This window comes from Pseudochaenichthys georgianus, chromosome 5, assembly GCF_902827115.2.
Source record: "Pseudochaenichthys georgianus chromosome 5, fPseGeo1.2, whole genome shotgun sequence".
NCBI classification, from domain to species: domain Eukaryota; kingdom Metazoa; phylum Chordata; class Actinopteri; order Perciformes; family Channichthyidae; genus Pseudochaenichthys; species Pseudochaenichthys georgianus.
In genome coordinates, this window is record NC_047507.1 from 1,706,885 (window position 1) to 1,730,675 (window position 23,791).

The 23,791-nt window shown below is 44.8% G+C and overlaps 1 protein-coding gene across 2 annotated transcripts in view; it reads right to left on the reverse strand.

Moving 5' to 3' along the window:
* Positions 1 to 23,118, reverse strand: part of LOC117447212 (zinc finger protein ZXDC-like) — a 31,044-nt gene extending 7,926 nt beyond the window's left edge. For both annotated transcript variants that reach the window (XM_034083887.2, XM_034083888.2), the window contains exons 1-9: positions 21,645 to 23,118; positions 21,173 to 21,325; positions 20,700 to 20,778; positions 19,603 to 19,733; positions 15,206 to 15,382; positions 14,031 to 14,758; positions 11,780 to 11,864; positions 7,634 to 7,791; positions 3,062 to 3,163 (exon numbers count right to left, since the gene is read on the reverse strand). In XM_034083887.2, the coding sequence (XP_033939778.1) occupies positions 3,062 to 3,163; positions 7,634 to 7,791; positions 11,780 to 11,864; positions 14,031 to 14,758; positions 15,206 to 15,382; positions 19,603 to 19,733; positions 20,700 to 20,778; positions 21,173 to 21,325; positions 21,645 to 22,899 (2,868 nt within the window). In that variant the 5' untranslated portion in view covers positions 22,900 to 23,118. The remainder of the gene's footprint in view (positions 1 to 3,061; positions 3,164 to 7,633; positions 7,792 to 11,779; positions 11,865 to 14,030; positions 14,759 to 15,205; positions 15,383 to 19,602; positions 19,734 to 20,699; positions 20,779 to 21,172; positions 21,326 to 21,644) is intronic.
* Between the last annotated feature and the right edge of the window lie 673 nt (positions 23,119 to 23,791).

Here is a 23,791-nt window from a genome sequence, read left to right on the forward strand (position 1 = left end):
ATCAGTATGTAGTGTCTCTACTTTAAAGAGTCCTCTCCTGCTGATGTTCAGGTGTATATCAGTATGTAGTGTCTCTACTTTAAAGAGTCCTCTCCTGCTGATGTTCAGGTGTATATCAGTATGTAGTGTCTCTACTTTAAAGAGTCCTCTCCTGCTGATGTTCAGGTGTATATCAGTATGTAGTGTCTCTACTTTAAAGAGTCCTCTCCTGCTGATGTTCAGGTGTATATCAGTATGTAGTGTCTCTACTTTAAAGAGTCCTCTCCTGCTGATGTTCAGGTGTATATCAGTATGTAGTGTCTCTACTTTAAAGAGTCCTCTCCTGCTGATGTTCAGGTGTATATCAGTATGTAGTGTCTCTACGTTAAAGAGTCCTCTCCTGCTGATGTTCAGGTGTATATCAGTATGTAGTGTCTCTACTTTAAAGAGTCCTCTCCTGCTGATGTTCAGGTGTATATCAGTATGTAGTGTCTCTAGTTTAAAGAGTCCTCTCCTGCTGATGTTCAGGTGTATATCAGTATGTAGTGTCTCTACTTTAAAGAGTCCTCTCCTGCTGATGTTCAGGTGTATATCAGTATGTAGTGTCTCTACTTTAAAGAGTCCTCTCCTGCTGATGTTCAGGTGTATATCAGTATGTAGTGTCTCTACTTTAAAGAGTCCTCTCCTGCTGATGTTCAGGTGTATATCAGTGTGTAGTGTCTCTACTTTAAAGAGTCCTCTCCTGCTGATGTTCAGGTGTATATCAGTGTGTAGTGTCTCTACTTTAAAGAGTCCTCTCCTGCTGATGTTCAGGTGTATATCAGTATGTAGTGTCTCTACTTTAAAGAGTCCTCTCCTGCTGATGTTCAGGTGTATATCAGTATGTAGTGTCTCTACTTTAAAGAGTCCTCTCCTGCTGATGTTCAGGTGTATATCAGTATGTAGTGTCTCTACTTTAAAGAGTCCTCTCCTGCTGATGTTCAGGTGTATATCAGTATGTAGTGTCTCTACTTTAAAGAGTCCTCTCCTGCTGATGTTCAGGTGTATATCAGTATGTAGTGTCTCTACTTTAAAGAGTCCTCTCCTGCTGATGTTCAGGTGTATATCAGTATGTAGTGTCTCTACTTTAAAGAGTCCTCTCCTGCTGATGTTCAGGTGTATATCAGTATGTAGTGTCTCTACTTTAAAGAGTCCTCTCCTGCTGATGTTCAGGTGTATATCAGTATGTAGTGTCTCTACTTTAAAGAGTCCTCTCCTGCTGATGTTCAGGTGTATATCAGTATGTAGTGTCTCTACTTTAAAGAGTCCTCTCCTGCTGATGTTCAGGTGTATATCAGTATGTAGTGTCTCTACTTTAAAGAGTCCTCTCCTGCTGATGTTCAGGTGTATATCAGTATGTAGTGTCTCTACTTTAAAGAGTCCTCTCCTGCTGATGTTCAGGTGTATATCAGTATGTAGTGTCTCTACTTTAAAGAGTCCTCTCCTGCTGATGTTCAGGTGTATATCAGTATGTAGTGTCTCTACTTTAAAGAGTCCTCTCCTGCTGATGTTCAGGTGTATATCAGTATGTAGTGTCTCTACTTTAAAGAGTCCTCTCCTGCTGATGTTCAGGTGTATATCAGTATGTAGTGTCTCTACTTTAAAGAGTCCTCTCCTGCTGATGTTCAGGTGTATATCAGTATGTAGTGTCTCTACTTTAAAGAGTCCTCTCCTGCTGATGTTCAGGTGTATATCAGTATGTAGTGTCTCTACTTTAAAGAGTCCTCTCCTGCTGATGTTCAGGTGTATATCAGTATGTAGTGTCTCTACTTTAAAGAGTCCTCTCCTGCTGATGTTCAGGTGTATATCAGTATGTAGTGTCTCTACTTTAAAGAGTCCTCTCCTGCTGATGTTCAGGTGTATATCAGTATGTAGTGTCTCTACTTTAAAGAGTCCTCTCCTGCTGATGTTCAGGTGTATATCAGTATGTAGTGTCTCTACTTTAAAGAGTCCTCTCCTGCTGATGTTCAGGTGTATATCAGTATGTAGTGTCTCTACTTTAAAGAGTCCTCTCCTGCTGATGTTCAGGTGTATATCAGTATGTAGTGTCTCTACTTTAAAGAGTCCTCTCCTGCTGATGTTCAGGTGTATATCAGTGTGTAGTGTCTCTACTTTAAAGAGTCCTCTCCTGCTGATGTTCAGGTGTATATCAGTGTGTAGTGTCTCTACTTTAAAGAGTCCTCTCCTGCTGATGTTCAGGTGTATATCAGTATGTAGTGTCTCTACTTTAAAGAGTCCTCTCCTGCTGATGTTCAGGTGTATATCAGTATGTAGTGTCTCTACTTTAAAGAGTCCTCTCCTGCTGATGTTCAGGTGTATATCAGTATGTAGTGTCTCTACTTTAAAGAGTCCTCTCCTGCTGATGTTCAGGTGTATATCAGTATGTAGTGTCTCTACTTTAAAGAGTCCTCTCCTGCTGATGTTCAGGTGTATATCAGTATGTAGTGTCTCTACTTTAAAGAGTCCTCTCCTGCTGATGTTCAGGTGTATATCAGTATGTAGTGTCTCTACTTTAAAGAGTCCTCTCCTGCTGATGTTCAGGTGTATATCAGTATGTAGTGTCTCTACTTTAAAGAGTCCTCTCCTGCTGATGTTCAGGTGTATATCAGTATGTAGTGTCTCTACTTTAAAGAGTCCTCTCCTGCTGATGTTCAGGTGTATATCAGTATGTAGTGTCTCTACTTTAAAGAGTCCTCTCCTGCTGATGTTCAGGTGTATATCAGTATGTAGTGTCTCTACATGTCTCCATGCTTTAATGTTCAACAAGCTCTTTATTGTTCTCATACTGCCTGTGCTGCAGCACCTCTTTTCACCCTCTGTCTGAAACCAGAGCCCAGTCTGCTCTGATTGAGCTTTTTTGTTGATATTATAAGACCTGTAACATATTGCTTATATTCTTTTGTATAGAGAGAATCATCCTCAATTCACCATGCACAATCCAGCTTCTGTATCCAGTGTTTTAAAGTGTGTTTCTGTTGTGTTCACTTCTGTATCTGGATGGAATCAGAAGGCATCAGGCAGTGTATTTGATAGTTTTAGTCACCTGTAAGATGTTGACGGGCAGATCTGCAGTCAGCTGGGCGTGAGAGCTGGAGGGCTGAGAGCTCAGCTGGAAGGCCAGGTCTCCATCAGTGGGAGGGTCATCCTGCACACACACACACACACACACACACACACACACACACACACACACACACACACACACACACACACACACACACACACACACACACACACACACACACACACACACACACACACACACACACACTTAAATCAGGCTCAGTGAGGAGGACATGGTTTAAGAAACTGTCCAGTTCGGAAACACTGCATTATGATCAGGTGTGTGTGTGTGTGTGTGTGTGTGTGTGTGTGTGTGTGTGTGTGTGTGTGTGTGTGTGTGTGTGTGTGTGTGTGTGTGTGTGTGTGTGTGTGTGTGATGTAAGGGATAATGTGCAGCGAGGCGGTCATTATGGGGGAAAGAACACCCGACAGGCGACGATGCGAAGCACGGCCAGATAGTAAACAAACTAACGACTCCCAATATGAATTGAAACTATTTTATTGACTTACATTTTTTCGTATTTAATCCGCTAAGAAATATAAAAAAAACTCCGTTCCACGGCGCACCAACGGCTGGAACTACGACAACAACAACTTTACGGCAGCACTGTCCAACTCTGTTTACAGTTTCTGATCCACTAACGAGTCCTTAAACTCTGCAGAGCCCATACCGTGTTCCGGTTAGTGTTCACTTCCTGTCTGTAGCCCATACCGTGTTCCTGTTAGTGTTTACTTCCCGTTTGTAGTCCATACCGTGTTCCTGTTAGTGTTCACTTCCTGTCTGTAGTCCATACCGTGTTCCTGTTAGTGTTCACTTCCTGTCTGTAGTCCATACCGTGTTCCTGTTAGTGTTCACTTCCTGTCTGTAGTCCATACCGTGTTCCTGTTAGTGTTTACTTCGTGTCTGTAGTCCATACCGTGTTCCTGTTAGTGTTTACTTCGTGTCTGTAGTCCATACCGTGTTCCTGTTAGTGTTTACTTCCTGCCTGTAGTCCATACCGTGTTCCTGTTAGTGTTCACTTCCTGTCTGTAGCCCATACCGTGTTCCTGTTAGTGTTCACTTCCTGTCTGTAGTCCATACCGTGTTCCTGATAGTGTTTACTTCCTGTCTGTAGTCCATAAAGTGTTCCTGTTTGTGTTCACTTCCTGTCTGTAGTCCATACAGTATTCCTGTTAGTGTTCACTTCCTGTCTGTAGTCCATACAGTATTCTTGTTAGTGTTCACTTCCTGTCTGTAGTCGATACAGTATTCCTGTTAGTGTTCACTTCCTGTCTGTAGTCCATACAGTATTCCTGTTAGTGTTCACTTCCTGTCTGTAGTCCATACAGTATTCCTGATAATGTTTACTTCCTGTCTGTAGTCCATACCGTGTTCCTGTTAGTGTTCACTTCCTGTCTGTAGTCCATACCGTGTTCCTGTTAGTGTTCACTTCCTGTCTGTAGTCCATACCGTGTTCCTGTTAGTGTTTACTTCCTGTCTGTGTTCCTGTTAGTGTTCACTTCCTGTCTGTAGTCCATACCGTGTTCCTGTTAGTGTTCACTTCCTGTCTGTAGTCCATACCGTGTTCCTGTTAGTGTTTACTTCCTGTCTGTAGTCCATACCGTGTTCCTGTTAGTGTTTACTTCCTGTCTGTAGTCCATATCGTGTTCCTGTTAGTGTTCACTTCCTGTCTGTAGTCCATATTGTGTTTCTGTTAGTGTTCACTTCCTGTCTGTAGTCCCTACCATGTTCCTGATAGTGTTTACTTCCTGTCTGTAGTCCATAAAGTGTTCCTGTTAGTGTTCACTTCCTGTCTGTAGTCCATACAGTATTCCTGTTAGTGTTCACTTCCTGTCTGTAGTCCATACAGTATTCTTGTTAGTGTTCACTTCCCGTCTGTAGTCCATACAGTATTCCTGTTAGTGTTCACTTCCTGTCTGTAGTCCATACAGTATTCCTGTTAGTGTTCACTGCCTGTCTGTAGTCCATACAGTATTCCTGATAGTGTTTACTTCCTGTCTGTAGTCCATACCGTGTTCCTGTTAGTGTTCACTTCCTGTCTGTAGTCCATACCGTGTTCCTGTTAGTGTTCACTTCATGTCTGTAGTCCATAAAGTGTTCCTGTTAGTGTTCACTTCCTGTCTGTAGTCCATACAGTATTCCTGTTAGTGTTCACTTCCTGTCTGTAGTCCATACAGTATTCCTGATAGTGTTTACTTCCTGTCTGTAGTCCATACCGTGTTCCTGTTAGTGTTCACTTCCTGTCTGTAGTCCATACCGTGTTCCTGTTAGTGTTCACTTCATGTCTGTAGTCCATACCGTGTTCCTGTTAGTGTTCACTTCCTCTCTGTAGTCCATACAGTATTCCTGCTAGTGTTTACTTTGTGTCTGTAGTCCATACCGTGTTCCTGTTAGTGTTTACTTCCTGTCTGTAGTCCATACCGTGTTCCTGTTAGTGTTTACTTCGTGTCTGTAGTCCATACCGTGTTCCTGTTAGTGTTCACTTCCTGTCTGTAGTCCATACCGTGTTCCTGTTAGTGTTCACTTCGTGTCTGTAGTCCATACCGTGTTCCTGTTAGTGTTTATTTCCTGTCTGTAGTCCATACCGTGTTCCTGTTAGTGTCCACTTCCTGTCTGTAGTCCATACAGTATTCCTGTTAGTGTTTACTTCGTGTCTGTAGTCCATACCGTGTTCCTGTTAGTGTTTACTTCGTGTCTGTAGTCCATACCGTGTTCCTGTTAGTGTTTACTTCCTGTCTGTAGTCCATACCGTGTTCCTGTTAGTGTTCACTTCCTGTCTGTAGTCCATACCGTGTTCCTGTTAGTGTTTACTTCGTGTCTGTAGTCCATACCGTGTTCCTGTTAGTGTTTACTTCGTGTCTGTAGTCCATACCGTGTTTCTGTTAGTGTTTACTTCCTGCCTGTAGTCCATACCGTGTTCCTGTTAGTGTTCACTTCCTGTCTGTAGCCCATACCGTGTTCCTGTTAGTGTTCACTTCCTGTCTGTAGTCCATACCGTGTTCCTGATAGTGTTTACTTCCTGTCTGTAGTCCATAAAGTGTTCCTGTTTGTGTTCACTTCCTGTCTGTAGTCCATACAGTATTCCTGATAGTGTTCACTTCCTGTCTGTAGTCCATACAGTATTCTTGTTAGTGTTCACTTCCTGTCTGTAGTCCATACAGTATTCCTGTTAGTGTTCACTTCCTGTCTGTAGTCCATACAGTATTCCTGTTAGTGTTCACTTCCTGTCTGTAGTCCATACAGTATTCCTGATAATGTTTACTTCCTGTCTGTAGTCCATACAGTATTCCTGATAATGTTTACTTCCTGTCTGTAGTCCATACCGTGTTCCTGTTAGTGTTCACTTCCTGTCTGTAGTCCATAAAGTGTTCCTGTTAGTGTTCACTTCCTGTCTGTAGTCCATACCGTGTTCCTGTTAGTGTTCACTTCCTGTCTGTAGTCCATACAGTATTCCCGTTAGTGTTTACTTCGTGTCTGTAGTCCATACCGTGTTCCTGTTAGTGTTTACTTCCTGTCTGTGTTCCTGTTAGTGTTCACTTCCTGTCTGTAGTCCATACCGTGTTCCTGTTAGTGTTTACTTCCTGTCTGTAGTCCATACCGTGTTCCTGTTAGTGTTTACTTCCTGTCTGTAGTCCATACCGTGTTCCTGTTAGTGTTTACTTCCTGTTTGTAGTCCATACCGCGTTCCTGTTAGTGTTCACTTCCTGTCTGTACTAGTCCATACCGTGTTCCTGTTAGTGTCCACTTCCTGTCTGTAGTCCATACCGTGTTCCTGTTAGTGTTCACTTCCTGTTTGTAGTCCATACCGTGTTCCTGTTAGTGTTCATTTCCTGTTTGTAGTCCATACCGTGTTCCTGTTAGTGTTCATTTCCTGTCTGTAGTCCATACCGTGTTCCTGTTAGTGTTTACTTCGTGTCTGTAGTCCATACTGTGTTCCTGTTAGTGTTTACTTCCTGTCTGTAGTCCATACCGTGTTCCTGTTAGTGTTTACTTCGTGTCTGTAGTCCATATCGTGTTCCTGTTAGTGTTTTCTTCCTGTCTGTAGTCCATACTGTGTTCCTGTTAGTGTTTACTTCCTGTCTGTAGTCCATACCGTGTTCCTGTTAGTGTTCACTTCCTGTCTGTAGTCCATACCGTGTTCCTGTTAGTGTTCACTTCCTGTCTGTATTCCATACCGTGTTCCTGTTAGGGTTCACTTCCTGTTTGTAGTCCATACCGTGTTCCTGTTAGTGTTCACTTCCTGTCTGTAGTCCATACCGTGTTCCTGTTAGTGTTCACTTCCTGTCTGTAGTCCATACCGTGTTCCTGTTAGGGTTCACTTCCTGCCTGCCTTCTTCTCTTCATTTATCTGACGTCAAGCGCTCCGTCTTTTAACCTCTTTATGCTTTCTCTCCCTTGATACTCCTTAGCAACGGTCGTTATATTGCTTGACAGCGGTCTGTACTACTGTATTAACAACGTGTCACATGTTCTGAATTGACCAATCAGAATTGAGTATACAACTAAGCCGTGTAATAATATCAGGTGTGTGTGTGCGTGTGCGTGTCTCACCTGCAGCAGTTGGATCTGGACGTACTGAGCTCCAGTAACAGGGTCTCTCAACGTCAGGCCCCCATTGGCTGCTGCTGCTCCGTCACCATAGCGACCAGCAGACGGCCCAGAGGCTGCCTTCCCTCCTTTACTCTTCCTCTGACTCGGCCCTGAAGCGCCTGGAGAGATAAAATAAAAATAAAACACCGTTATCACTCTACGTTCATCCTCATGTCCCTCCTCTCTCCTCCATCACTGGAACAAGAAACCCATTGAGATATCCCAGTCGCTTAAATGCATGCGGAGGAGACAGGAAATTATATCGCTACTGGAATATAGAAGCGCCGCCCCCAAGCTCTCGGCATACTCAGAAGAGTGTGTGATCCCATAATCCCCTCTGTTTCAGCCCTGTTTCCAAAGTGCTGATTCTCTGCCTGTTACTTTAGATGAAAATAAGGAGCCCCTCCCCACGCCCCTCTGAGAGACATTTGGTTCAAAAGAACACAATGGTGCTCTAGAGGAGATTCAGGTGATAAGGGGGGGGGGGTTACCTTGTTGCTGATTGGCTAATGGTTACACAAGAAAACACATCGTGATGACATCATCAAGTGGCCAAAATCTGATCAGCTCATTTTCAGACAGGTTTTTATAGAAATTGATTTCAGAATCTCTTTCCACAGAGGGGACACATGTTGATGTAGAAGAGACATGAAGAAGAGGGGACACATGTTGATGTAGAAGAGACATGAAGAAGAGGGGACACATGTTGATGTAGAAGAGACATGAAGAAGAGGGGACACATGTTGATGTAGAAGAGACATGAAGAAGAGGGGACACATGTTGATGTAGAAGAGACATGAAGAAGAGGGGACACATGTTGATGTAGAAGAGACATGAAGAAGAGGGGACACATGTTGATGTAGAAGAGACATGAGGAAGAGGGGACACATGTTGATGTAGAAGAGACATGAGGAAGAGGGGACACATGTTGATGTAGAAGAGATGTGAAGAAGAGGGGACACATGTTGATTTAGAAGAGACATGAAGAAGAGGGGACACATGTTGATGCAGAAGAGACATGAGGAAGAGGGGACACATGTTGACGTAGAAGAGACATGAAGAAGAGGGGACACATGTTGATGTAGAAGAGATGTGAAGAAGAGGGGACACATGTTGATTTAGAAGAGACATGAAGAAGAGGGGACACATGTTGATGTAGAAGAGACATGGAGAAGAGGTGACACATGCTGATGTAGAAGAGACATGAAGAAGAGGGGACACATGTTGATGTAGAAGAGACATGGAGAAGAGGGGACACATGCTGATGTAGAAGAGACATGAAGAAGAGGGGACACATGTTGATGTAGAAGAGACATGGAGAAGAGGGGACACATGTTGATGTAGAAGAGACATGAAGAAGAGGGGACACATGTTGATGTAGAAGAGACATGAAGAAGATGGGACACATGTTGATGTAGAAGAGACATGGAGAAGAGGGAACACATGTTGATGTAGAAGAGACATGGAGAAGAGGGGACACATGTTGATGTAGAAGAGACATGAAGAAGAGGGGACACATGTTGATGGAGAAGAGGGGACACGTGTTGATGTAGAAGAGACATGACGAAGAGGGGACACATGTTGATGTAGAAGAGACATGAAGAAGAGGGGACACATGTTGATGTAGAAGAGACATGAGGAAGAGGGGACACATGTTGATGTAGAAGAGACATGGAGAAGAGGGGACACATGTTGATGTGGAAGAGACATGAAGAAGAGGGGACACATGTTGATGTAGAAGAGACATGAAGAAGAGGGGACACATGTTGATGTAGAAGAGACATGGAGAAGAGGGGACACATGTTGATGTGGAAGAGACATGAAGAAGAGGGGACACATGTTGATGTAGAGGAGACATGAAGAAGAGGGGACACATGTTGATGTAGAGGAGACATGAAGAAGAGGGGACACATGTTGATGTAGAAGAGACATGAAGAAGAGGGGACACATGGTGATGTGGAAGAGACATGAAGAAGAGGGGACACATGTTGATGTAGAGAGACATGAAGAAGAGGGGACACGTGTTGATGTAGAAGAGACATGAAGAAGAGGGGACACATGGTGATGTGGAAGAGACATGAAGAAGAGGGGACACATGTTGATGTAGAGAGACATGAAGAAGAGGGGACACGTGTTGATGTAGAAGAGACATGAAGAAGAGGGGACACATGTTGATGTGGAAGAGACATGAAGAAGAGGGGACACATGTTGATGTAGAAGAGACATGAAGAAGAGGGGACACATGTTGATGTGGAAGAGACATGGAGAAGAGGGGACACATGTTGATCTGGAAGAGACATGAAGAAGAGGGGACACATGTTGATGTGGAAGAGACATGGAGAAGAGGGGACACATGTTGATCTGGAAGAGACATGAAGAAGAGGGGACACATGTTGATGTGGAAGAGACATGAAGAAGAGAGGACACATGTTGATGTAGAAGAGACATGAAGAAGAGGGGACACATGTTGATGAAGAAGAGACATGAAGAAGAGGGGACACATGTTGATGTAGAAGAGACATGGAGAAGAGAGGACACATGTTGATGTAGAAGAGACATGAAGAAGAGGGGACACATGTTGATGTAGAAGAGACATGAAGAAGAGGGGACACATGTTGATGTAGAAGAGACATGGAGATGAGGGGACACATGTTGATGTAGAAGAGACATGAAGAAGAGGGGACACATGTTGATGTAGAAGAGACATGAAGAAGAGGGAACACATGTTGATGTAGAAGAGACATGAAGAAGAGGGGACACATGTTGATGTAGAAGAGACATGGAGAAGAGGGGACACATGTTGATGTGGAAGAGACATGAAGAAGAGGGGACACATGTTGATGTAGAAGAGACATGAAGAAGAGGGGACACATGTTGATGTGGAAGAGACATGGAGAAGAGGGGACACATGTTGATGTAGAAGAGACATGGAGAAGAGGGGACACATGTTGATGTAGAAGAGACATGAAGAAGAGGGGACACATGTTGATGTAGAAGAGACATGAAGAAGAGGGGACACATGTTGATGTAGAAGAGACATGAAGTAGAGGGGACACATGTTGATGTAGAAGAGACATGAAGAAGTGGGGACACATGTTGATGTAGAGGAGACATGAAGAAGAGGGGACACATGTTGATGTAGAAGAGACGTGAAGAAGAGGGGACACGTGTTGATGTAGAAGAGACATGAAGAGGGGACACATGTTGATGTAGAAGAGACATGGAGAAGAGGGGACACATGTTGATCTGGAAGAGACATGAAGAAGAGGGGACACATGTTGATGTAGAAGAGACATGAAGAAGAGGGGAGACATGTTGATGTAGAAGAGACATGGAGAAGAGGGGACACATGTTGATGTGGAAGAGACATGAAGAAGAGGGGACACATGTTGATGTGGAAGAGACATGAAGAAGAGGGGACACATGTTGATGTGGAAGAGACATGGAGAAGAGGGGACACATGTTGATCTGGAAGAGACATGAAGAAGAGGGGACACATGTTGATGTAGAAGAGACATGAAGAAGAGGGGAGACATGTTGATGTAGAAGAGACATGGAGAAGAGGGGACACATGTTGATGTGGAAGAGACATGAAGAAGAGGGGACACATGTTGATGTAGAAGAGACATGAAGAAGAGGGGACACATGTTGATGTGGAAGAGACATGGAGAAGAGGGGACACATGTTGATGTAGAAGAGACATGAAGAAGAGGGGACACATGTTGATGTAGAAGAGACATGAAGAAGAGGGGACACATGTTGATGTAGAAGAGACATGAAGAAGAGGGGACACATGTTGATGTACAGGAGACATGAAGAAGAGGGGACACATGTTGATGTAGAAGAGACATGAAGAAGAGGGGACACATGTTGATGTGGAAGAGACATGAAGAAGAGGGGACACATGTTGATGTGGAAGAGACATGAAGAAGAGACATGAAGAAGAGGGGACACATGTTGATGTGGAAGAGACATGGAGAAGAGGGGACACATGTTGATCTGGAAGAGACATGAAGAAGAGGGGACACATGTTGATGTAGAAGAGACATGAAGAAGAGGATTTTGAATAATAGGTGACCTTCAAAGTGATCAATGCGTGTCTCTCACCAGAAGAGGCTGCAGGACCTCTCTGCTTCCTCTTCTTGGCCAGCTGGATGGCTCTGTAGTCCGTCCTCGCTGAGCCTCCACTCTCCTGATGAACAACAAGGAACAGAAGTTACTACAAGGCTTGTATCGTCATGTGTCCGTAGCTACAGTGTCGTTATGACAATGGAAATCTGAGGTCACAGGCTCAGTTCAACAGAGCAACACAATAAAACAGATTATATAGTGCAAGTAAATACAAATAAAGTACAATATAATAGAAGTAGTGCCACAAGAGTAGTTTATATACAAGTAATTGGAATACACACCATCACACAGGCGCTTAACGGATAATAGGAACTAAGATACAATATTTAAATGTTACATTCTGTTCTTGTACACATCATATTCTACATGTATATAGACTTTTACATTACATGACATGTCACCTGTTGGACGCTTTTATCCAAAGTGACTTTCATACTGTGGGCGATATACAAAGCCATGCTAGGGAAACTTCCATCTTCCATCTGCTCCCTGACCTCACGGAGAAGTGTAAGTGGCTCCTGCCTGAGATCGAATGCTGTGGTTTTATTAAATGTGCCAACTGCTAGGACTGTCTTCGGGAAGACGGCTTTTAGATGCAGCTCCTCTGTCTGGGAACAGTCTGCAAACTAAATGGAAACTGAACAATCTGGTGCCACTAAATGCTTTTAAAGCTCGGTTGGATGCTACTCCATCGGAAGCTGTTGGTACCCGTTCATGTGGATAATTATGTAAACGATGCTGTATGATGTCCTTTTGTTGTTCTGTTTATGCTTTTATGTTTCATGTGGAACTACTTGAGCAGGTCTTGGGATACACCTGGGTAAATAAAGGTTTGAAATGAAATGAAATGAAAAATCCCCACGGGAGCAATTTGGGGTGAAGTGTCTCAGGGACACAACGACGTGCTGACTTCATGCACTATTTTGTATTTCTGTATTTCATAATATATGTTGCGTCGTTAGAGGAGTTCAGGTCAGAAGTATGTCATTGCCATTTCTACACTGTAGCTGATGTGCACATGACAATAACACCTTTGCATCTTGAATCTACTCCGTCTGATAAAAGCTGCTAATGCCAGCTCCTAAAGAGAGGACCCTTCAAATATTAAAATACGAACAAATGCGTATTTGTATTGAAGAGTAACTCCTCTGACTGTCGGCCGCATGATGATAGCTTTAAAGAGGACGTGTTCTGCTCATTTCAGGTTCATGTTAGTATGTAGTGTCTCACTGTGACATGTTTACATGCTTTAATGTTTGTTTTCTAGCCTTTGCAGAAACCTATTAACAAACTACTGGAAAGGGGAAACGCCAAAAAGTATAATATGGCCTCTTTAAAACAAAAAGAAGGAAGCAGCATAACTTTTTCATTGTCAATTACTTCCTTGTTTAAAAAGAGAGAAACTATGCAGCTGTGTGTGTGTGTGTGTGTGTGTGTGTGTGTGTGTGTGTGTGTGTGTGTGTGTGTGTGTGTGTGTGTGTGTGTGTGTGTGTGTGTGTGTGTGTGTGTGTGTGTGTGTGTGTGTGAAATGAACACCTAATGAAACCGTCTCTGAGCTCAGCCATGTCCTGAACATGAATTGTTTCCATCAACAAGGTGCCACGATTGACTTCGATTAGACTGTTGGACTCTTCAGTTCACCAGTCAATCAATAAATACAGTATTTACTCCAGTGGGCATGTGGTTCTTTGCCAGGGGGAAGGAGGAAGGCCACAGGAGAGAATGAGGAACCTTAGTTCTTTGTCATTAAGATACAAATCTCTCTGGGCTCAGCGGCAGTTTTTTATTGAGTTCATTTTCAGTTATATGTCTTTGCTTGTCGCCGCTACACCCCGTGTGGAAGTATAACGTATGCTGTGTGAAGTGTATACAACCTGTAAGATTCTCTTAGTCTATAGGGCATTACACTATTGACTGCTTTGGTGCAAGGTAATGTGTCTCTTTATAATGCTGTACCATCTCTGTGTCTTATCGATTCCTCTTTGTCTTCTTCTGTGATTCTGAGTGTTACATCGGATCCACGAGATACACCGGGAAGTAGATTCACGATTCAAGGCTTTTAATGGCATGTGTGCGTAGCTACAGTGTAGGTATGACAATGAAAATCTGAGGCTCCTCCGACAGTGCAACACAATAAAACAGATAAATTAGAATAGAAGTAGTGCCATAAGAGTCTATACACACGTGTGATGAATGATTTCTAAGTATAAACGGTGTTCACACTCACCAGGAAGCCGCTGGGCGACCCCACACTGAGCTCCGTCTCTTTCTGGGGGCTGAAGCTGCTGCTGCTGTGCCCCGGAAACACAAACTGTGAGAGGACCTTCTCTCCCTCATCAGGCCCCAAAACCTCCACACAGCCCAGCAGGGGTCCCGTGCCCACCTGGCCCCCAACATCCACCACTTGACCCCCCAAATCCACCACTTGACCCCCAACATCCACCACCTGGACCCCCAAATCCACCACCTTGGAGGGGGAGGAGAGCAGCTCTGAGACGGGGACGACTTCCAGAGAGTTTGTGAGAGAGGTGAGGTTTCCCAGAGCCTCGGGGGAAACCGTCTGAACATCATCCAGGTTTAGAGTCACCTGAGGGGGCAGGACATCGCCCTCCAAACCGTGGTGCGGGGCCATTTCGGGGCCGGATGCCAGGATAAGAGGGTCCACAGTTTTGGGGATGACGGAGGACGAGGAGGCGGAGTCTATGGTGAGAATCCCAGCGCTGACGAGAGACAGATCCATGGTGAAAGTGCTGTTAGAGACTGAGGGGATGCTCACTCCGAGAGCCGTGGGGGGGGCGGGGCCTCCGGGGACAGCTGAGAACAAAGAGCTGAGGTCCAGGTTGGTCAGCTGATCGCCTCCCGAAACACAGGGCCCGGCAACCGTTGCTGGGGCGGAGCTGATGAGCTCGCTGCTGGGAGTCAGAGAGGGCGTGGTCTCCATCTGACTCAGAATATCTGGAGGGGGGGGAGGGAGAGGAATTAGTTTTGAAGTAACATGTGGCGGGGAAATGTAGCTGTTTTTGGGCCACCAACGGTGCAGGCATGAGTCCTAAAGCCTGGGAATTAAGTTAGCATTTAGCACTTCTGGTTCCCTTGTCTGGAAGGTTTTTTGTGGTAATAAGCTGGACAAAAGTATGTTGTTTTGTTCTATTACATAAAATCAGGATCAGAATCAGGTTTATTACCAGGTAGGTTGACACGTACGAGGAATTTGACTTGGTGATTATTAGAGATTAGAGTATCTGTATGTACTCCATTGTTGACAATTTTTCAGTACATCTTTAAAAGGAATTTACAAAGGGCAAAGAATGCTTGTAAATGTGGTGGTGTTAAAATACAAAGTGCCATTAATGATTCCAGCCGAACATCTTTGAGAACGACTCAGGGAACATTGTGTGTTACCTGGGCTCAGGTGGTGGTGTTTGATCATGTGACTCCTCATGGAGCTCCTGGAGCTGAAGTGTTTGCTGCAGTCTGGCAGAGGGCAGCGGCTCCTCAGAGCGCTGCCGCCGCCCTCCTGCTTGTGTTTCTTAGAGTGGATGTAGAGGCTGCTGCGAGCCGAGAACTTAGCATTACAGCCTGAACACAGAGAGACATGGGTTACTGAACACACTGAGACACGAGTTACTGAACACACTGAGACACGAGTTACTGAACACAGAGACACGAGTTACTGAACACAGAGAGACACGAGTTACTGAACACACAGAGACACAAGTTACTGAACACAGAGACACGAGTTACTGAACACAGAGAGACACGAGTTACTGAACACACAGAGACACGAGTTACTGAACACACAGAGACACGAGTTACTGAACACACACAGAGACACGAGTTACTGAACACACAGAGACACGAGTTACTGAACACACTGAAACACGAGTTACTGAACACAGAGACACGAGTTACCGAACACACAGATACGAGTTACCGAACACACAGAGACACGAGTTACTGAACACTGAGACACGAGTTACCGAACACACAGAGACACGAGTTACTGAACACTGAGACACGAGTTACCGAACACACAGAGACACGAGTTACTGAACACTGAGACACGAGTTACCGAACACACAGAGACACGAGTTACCGAACACACAGAGACACGAGTTACTGAACACTGAGACACGAGTTACCGAACACACAGAGACACGAGTTACCGAACACACAGAGACACGAGTTACTGAACACTGAGACACGAGTTACTGAACACACAGAGACACGAGTTACTGAACACTGAGACACGAGTTACCGAACACACAGAGACACGAGTTACCGAACACACAGAGACACGAGTTACCGAACACACAGAGACACGAGTTACTGAACACATAGAGACACGAGTTACTGAACACACAGAGACACGAGTTACTGAACACACAGAGACACGAGTTACTGAACAGAGACACGAGTTACTGAACACAGAGACACAAGTTACTGAACACACGGAGACACGAGTTACTGAACACACAGAGACACGAGTTACTGAACAGAGACACGAGTTACTGAACACAGAGACACAAGTTACTGAACACACGGAGACACGAGTTACTGAACACAAAGACACACGAGTTACTGAACACACAGAGACACGAGTTACTGAACACAGAGACACGAGTTACTGAACACAGAGACACGAGTTACTGAACAGAGACACGAGTTACTGAACACACAGAGACACGAGTTACTGAACACAGAGACACAAGTTACTGAACACACGGAGACACGAGTTACTGAACACACAGAGACACGAGTTACTGAACACAAAGACACACGAGTTACTGAACACACAGAGACACGAGTTACTGAACACAGAGACACGAGTTACTGAACACAGAGACACGAGTTACTGAACAGAGACACGAGTTACTGAACACAGAGACACGAGTTACTGAACACAGAGACACGAGTTACTGAACAGAGACACGAGTTACTGAACACAGAGACACGAGTTACTGAACACAGAGACACAAGTTACTGAACACACGGAGACACGAGTTACTGAACACAAAGACACACGAGTTACTGAACACACAGAGACACGAGTTACTGAACACACAGAAGAGGCTTCTCAATACTCAAATTTCCCCTCCTCGACTCCTCGGTCCTCCTGTAGTGACCCGGAAATGAATTTCAGCGCGCCATTTTGAAGGACGTCTCATTTCTCTAAATGCACACCGAGGACCGAGGATCGAGCGTCGAGGAGGCTCTCTGGAGGAGCTCTAACCGAGGATACACTGATGGGTCCTCCACGGCTCCTCCGCGGATGCATTTCCGGGAACGGTGGAGGCGTGACGCACGGCCGGACTTATCTCTGCCAATGACAGCTCTGCATGCATCCCCTGGATATTATTTTAGAAACGGCTTTCATCGCGTCGTGATATTTCCAGAGAGAACAGCTGTGAGGTCCGTGCAGAAAGCAGAGCAGTGTGTAGAATGTATATCACTCAGTATAACAGGCCTACTCTCTTTATTTTCTTTAGTTTAGTAGATATCTACAAAGAGTCCAGATGTTTCTAAGACCATTTAGTGCTTCACAATAAAATACACAACGGCTGTAGCCTGATTATGCTTTAGGAGCTGGAGGTGTGTGTGGTACAGTGTGTAGGTGTGTGTGTGTGGTACAGTGTGTGCGTAGATGCGGCGGATAGACGGGTCTCAGTTGGTTTGGTGTCCTTACTTTAATACAACTTTTGGCCCGTCATTTCAATTCCCCATTTCAGCGACCAGAGAGAGGGGGGGGATATATCCAGTCTCTGATTGTGTTAAGTTATTATGAGAGTGATCTCATACTTTAAATTGTATATATTTATATACATATATTTGTGTGTGTGTCCCCGCATCTGTAGCCTGTTATTGTCTCATTATACCGCACTCTCAATGAATTCAAAGTACATATGTGGGGGAACAATGTTCAGCTGATCTAACAGAGATTATAAAATATGACAAAACACTCGACAGCTGATGCAGCTGTTGCCACGTAATAATGAACGGACGTCGCTTTAATATGACCGCTCAGAGGAGAGGAGTTCTCATTTCTTTAAACGTCTGCTGCTTCCCCTCCTCTCTCCTCGGTTCCCCTCCTCGGTCCTCCGCTCGCATCTCCTGTGGGCGGGTCTAAGTCTCGAGGAGGGGAAATTTAAAAATTGAGAAGCCTCTAGAGACACGAGTTACCGAACACACAGAGACACGAGTTACCGAACACACAGAGACACGAGTTACCGAACACACTGAGACACGAGTTACCGAACACACTGAGACACGAGTTACCGAACACACTGAGACACGAGTTACCGAACACACAGAGACACGAGTTACTGAACACACAGAGACACGAGTTACTGAACACACTGAGACACGAGTTACTGAACACACTGAGACACGAGTTACTGAACACACAGAGACACGAGTTACTGAACACACAGAGACACGAGTTACTGAACACACAGAGACACGAGTTACTGAACACACAGAGACACGAGTTACTGAACACACAGAGACACGAGTTACTGAACACACTGAGACACGAGTTACTGAACACACTGAGACACGAGTTACCGAACACACTGAGACACGAGTTACTGAACACACTGAGACACGAGTTACTGAACACACAGAGACACGAGTTACTGAACACACTGAGACACGAGTTACTGAACACACTGAGACACGAGTTACTGAACACACTGAGACACGAGTTACTGAACACAGAGACACGAGTTACTGAACACAGAGACACGAGTTACTGAACACAGAGACATGAGTTACTGAACACAGAGAGACACAAGTTACTGAACACAGAGACACGAGTTACTGAACACACTGAGACACGAGTTACTGAACACAGAGAGACACGAGTTACTGAACACACTGAGACATGAGTTACTGAACACACTGAGACACGAGTTACTGAACACAGAGACACGAGTTACTGAACACACAGAGACACGAGTTACTGAACACAGAGACACGAGTTACTGAACACAGAGACATGAGTTACTGAACACAGAGAGACACAAGTTACTGAACACAGAGACACGAGTTACTGAACACACTGAGACACGAGTTACTGAACACAGAGAGACACAAGTTACTGAACACAGAGACACGAGTTACTGAACACACTGAGACACGAGTTACTGAACACACAGAGACACGAGTTACTGAACACACAGAGACACGAGTTACTGAACACACAGAGACACGAGTTACTGAACACACTGAGACACGAGTTACTGAACACACAGAGACACGAGTTACTGAACACAGAGACACGAGTTACTGAACACACAGAGACACGAGTTACTGAACACAGAGACACGAGTTACTGAACACACTGAGACACGAGTTACTGAACACACAGAGACACGAGTTACTGAACACACAGAGACACGAGTTACTGAACACACAGAGACATGAGTTACTATTATGGAAGTCAAGATAATATATCACATTATAGGGCTGCTCGATTATGGCAAAAATCATAACATCGATTATTTGGGTCAATAATTGATATCACGATTATTAAAAACGATTATCCATTTACTTTGAAAACATCAATTTATTTGTTTTTAACAGTTGATTACCCTGAACTTTAAGTTTATTCAACTGAAAAACCAATACAAAAACAAATTAAAAAAATAATTGTTTTATTTAGATTATGTTGTTTTCATAACCGTTGCAAGCCAACATCGTAATTGCGATTAAAATACGATTAATTGAGCAGCCCTATCACATTATAGTCTATTCAAATCGTGGGTTCACAAAGACGCATTTCGGCGTGGTCCGGTTACCTTCAGCGTGGCACTGGAAGGGTTTGGTGCCCAGGTGAGTGATGCTGTGCCCCTTCAGGTGCTCCGCCCGGGTGAAGGACTTCCCACAACCCTCCTCCGTGCAGACGAAGCGCCGGTCATCGTCGTGTTTCCTGAAACACATAGAAAAGGAAGTGTGAGGTCAGAGAGGAGCAACGAGTGGACGGACAGATATCAGAAAAGAGTACACGATATGGCAGTCGGAGCGAAAACCTGCAATAACATGAATTAACATTCCCAAAACACACACGCTCACTAATGAAGCTGCGACGGCTTTACTAATCAATGTTACGCAACACCACAAGCAATCGGCATGGAAACCTTGAAGAAACGCCAATGAAACCTCAGCTGATTGACTCGTATGACAGTTTGTGTTGAAGCAAAGTGTTGGTGTACAGACCACTGAAGCCCGAGGTCATGGGTCGGTAACATCTATTTTCTTCCTCTCTAAATAAGGTATGTCTGAAGCTGCAAATCATATTTAGAACACGTCAGGTTTATATATCGTTTTACTAGATATTCATATAAGCGTCTTTGAGTATTAGGAAAACGATATAAAAATCCCATTTATTATTATATATATATATATATCTAATAACTTATACAACATAAGGAGCAACAATGCTGTTCTGGAAGTTTCTTTTAAAAATTCAGTTTTGACTAATTTCTTACAAATATTAAGCACACACGTTGAAATCTATCCATGCAGAATTAAACTCTGTTTTCTACTTGACTGTTTTTTAAAATCTATTTATCCGTGGTTATTTTTCCATGGCCGGGGGTCTCAAAGTAAGACACCTCTGAGGGGAGGGGCCAGGAAATGGGAGGATGTGGTCGACACAAATAATCTCAATTTTGTATTTCGGTGTCTGATTAAAAAAGACATCGTCCGCTGTGCAACAAAAATGAAAAATACCCACTAACTACTTCCATGTTACCGTTTGTCTGGAGACCCTCGGGGGGGCAGAGGGGCGCCCACACCTGCACTAGGTTATAACAGCAGGTGAGTCGGGGTAGCAATAGTTCTAATTTGTCAGCACATGTTGGAGTTCATCCAATAGGAAGATAAAGTTAGTTACCGTTTATGTCGGAGCAGTTTGGACATGCTGGTGAAGGACCAGCCACAGCCGCCAGAGTCACATACAAACGGCCTCTCACCTGGAACAACAACAACAGGTAGTTAGACGTTTATTATCGAGCAATGCACCTGCATCAGAGAGCTGAGCACCTGACGTTGGCCGTAGCCCAGGTTAGTGTCGATAGCACCCTTCAGACACAATGCAATTCAAAGTGCTTCACACCTCTGGAAAAGCAGCAGCACAGAGAAAGGTGCGATGCCTTCATTTAAAGGACTCGGAACATATGCTTGCTTTTCAGTGACTAGCTCAGGAATGCAATGCTTTGAAAACAAGCAGCTGCTCAGCAACACATGTGCAGCATCATGTGATCGAAGAATGACTTTCTCTCTGAAAACATCTCTGAGAAGAAGAGGGGAACAACAGAGAGGGTTTCATAATACCACCGACGGTGATGCGGCGTCTCAAAGCCTCACCCGTGTGGCTCCTCATGTGGATCTTGAGGCGGCAGGCCTTGTCGTACGTCTTGTCGCAGCCGGGGAAGGAGCAGGTGAAGTGTCCCGTCTCTCTGAAGTGAGTGCGGTTGTGAGAGAACAGCGCGCTGAAGGTGATGAAGGTTTTCTCACAGCCTGAACGTGCAGGGAGACAGCGGAAGGTGGGGTTAGGAATAAAGCACCAGACTGAGACAAGCATCCTTCACACTGGGGACAATTTGTGTTAGGATAGCTTGTTTCAAATGCTCTGCAGACAGCGTACACAAAGAGTCGTACACTTGTCTTCATGCTTACCAGGAATGTAATGTGTGTATCGACTATCATGAAACACAGCTTCCTTTGAGGGGCTTTGCTTCATAATGAATGTAATGGCACCCGAGCCTCAGCCAACACCCGACGGCGGATACTCACAAATAAAAAGCAAGACACAGCATTCAAATCCACGTTGCGTTACCTGGGAATTCGCACTTGTGGGGTCTCTGGGGCTCGAAGTGGACCCTCTGGTGGTTGGCGAGTCGCGTGGCGCTGCGAAACCTCTCGCTGCAGATCTCACAGGTGAAGGCGTTGTCCTGTTCGTGGACCTTGACGTGAGCCTTCAGGTTGTAGACGGTGGTGAACCGCCGGCCGCAGCCTTCAAACTGGCAGGTGTGCGGCCTCTGCTTGTCGTGGGACTGGAGGTGCCGTTTTAGTTTGTAAGAAGTGCCGAAAGCCCACCCACAGCCCTGCACCGTGCACTGGTACGGCCTGGGGTCCTCTGCGTGGTTCAGAAGATGCACTTTCAGCTTCTGACGCGAATCAAACGTGAAAGCGCAGCCCGGTTCTGGACACCCGATGGGCACCAACGTGTCTTTTTTGGACCTGATGAGGGGTAACGACTGGAAATCAGCATTGTCACAGTCTGCGAGTGAGTTTTTAGAGCACGGGCTGACCAGCTCTGCCTCAGTGACAGCACACACCCCCCCCGCCTCCTGCTTCACAATGGCACCCACAGAAGTGCCATGATCTGATAGCGAGCAATCCTCCACCAGAGCCAGATCGGACTCACTGACAGACAACCCAGCTCTGGGCTCTTCCTGCTGATTGGTCACTGCTAAGGTGCTGATTTTCCCAATGGACTTGGTGCCACTGTCGTAGTTCAGCAGCACAATATCCTCATGGTCCTTCATGCCCAGGTGCTCCTTTAAACTCACCATGTCGTCCTCCTTGTGCACATATCCCTCCGGGGGGGCAGCCAGCGTGAGAATCCCGTTCTCTATAGTCACTATGATGCTTTGGTTGTTTATGGTGATGGTTCCGGAGAAGGTTTCCCCGGCAGCAGCAGATCCAGGACCAGTGGAGGAGGCCGTGTTTACACCCTCCTGCTGCAGCCCGGAAATAAACCCCGAGGTGTCCATGGCTTCACAAGAAGACGACGATGAAGAAGATGAGGAAGAAGAAGTGCTTGAAATCAATGCATGTGACGTCACCCCCCTGACCAGTTTACTCTCGTTGTTTTCCGTGCAGATCTGACCGCAGATCTTATCGCCATATTTGTTTGTGAGAACCACGTCTTCCACGGTGTGATGGTGCTGGTTGTTCGCGGTGTCGTTCAGGGAGAGCAGGTTGAAAACATGGTCCGTTTTCTTGTCCACACAGTCGTTAGGATCACACAGAATCACCCCACTGCTTCCTGCCTCCATGGAGCACAACTCGGCTCCTTTACCTTTCATTGTATCTCTTTCCTCAGAGGACACATCCGGTGTATGTGTGGCTGCCTCATCGTCTTTAAAAACAACACACACACTTCCTCCGGTGGGGTTTATACACGTCCAGTTCGCGGTGCTGGTCTCCCCGGTGCAGGGTCTCTGTTTCTAGGGGATAACAATCTGTTTTCAGACCGAAGAGTTCTACATTCTACATAATGGCTACTGAGGCTTCTTCTTCGTCTGCTGCTTTAGCGGTAGCTTGCATCCAGTGTTGTTTTGAAATACTGCCCTCTAGCGGTACGTTTTCACAACACATGCGGATCTTTTTATTATTTGACTTTATTGATGTCACTTGAATAGACCCGTACTCTGTTATAAACAGAGGTGGGAAGTAGTGGAGTATAAATACTTCGTTACTGTACTCAAGTACATGTTTCTGGTATCAGTACTTTATTCCACTGCTTATTTTTCTGACGACTTTTTACTTTGACTTCTTACATTTTGAACACAAATACCTGTACTTTCTACTTCTTACATGTTGAACCCAAATACCTGTACTTTCTACTTCTTACATTTTCAAAACAGGGTGGTTACTTTAGTTTTAAACTGTGTTGGTGGCGTGATAATTATTATTTAGAGTCATTGCGTGCATATTGATTTGAACACGATCCGTGTATCCATCACTTCCTGACTCTCTAAATACGCACTTTTTTTCAGACTCTCTAAATACGCCTAACCCATCGCCGCAAAATAGGATTAATGTTTGTTATTTAGAAAAATTAAAAAATGTATGTGGAGGAGCCAGCTACCCGCGATAAAAAGTGGCGACAGATAACCCACAGGTACCCAGAGGTGTAAAGTAACTAGATTTACTCAAGCACTTAAGTAACATTTTGAGGTAGGCCTATTTGTACTT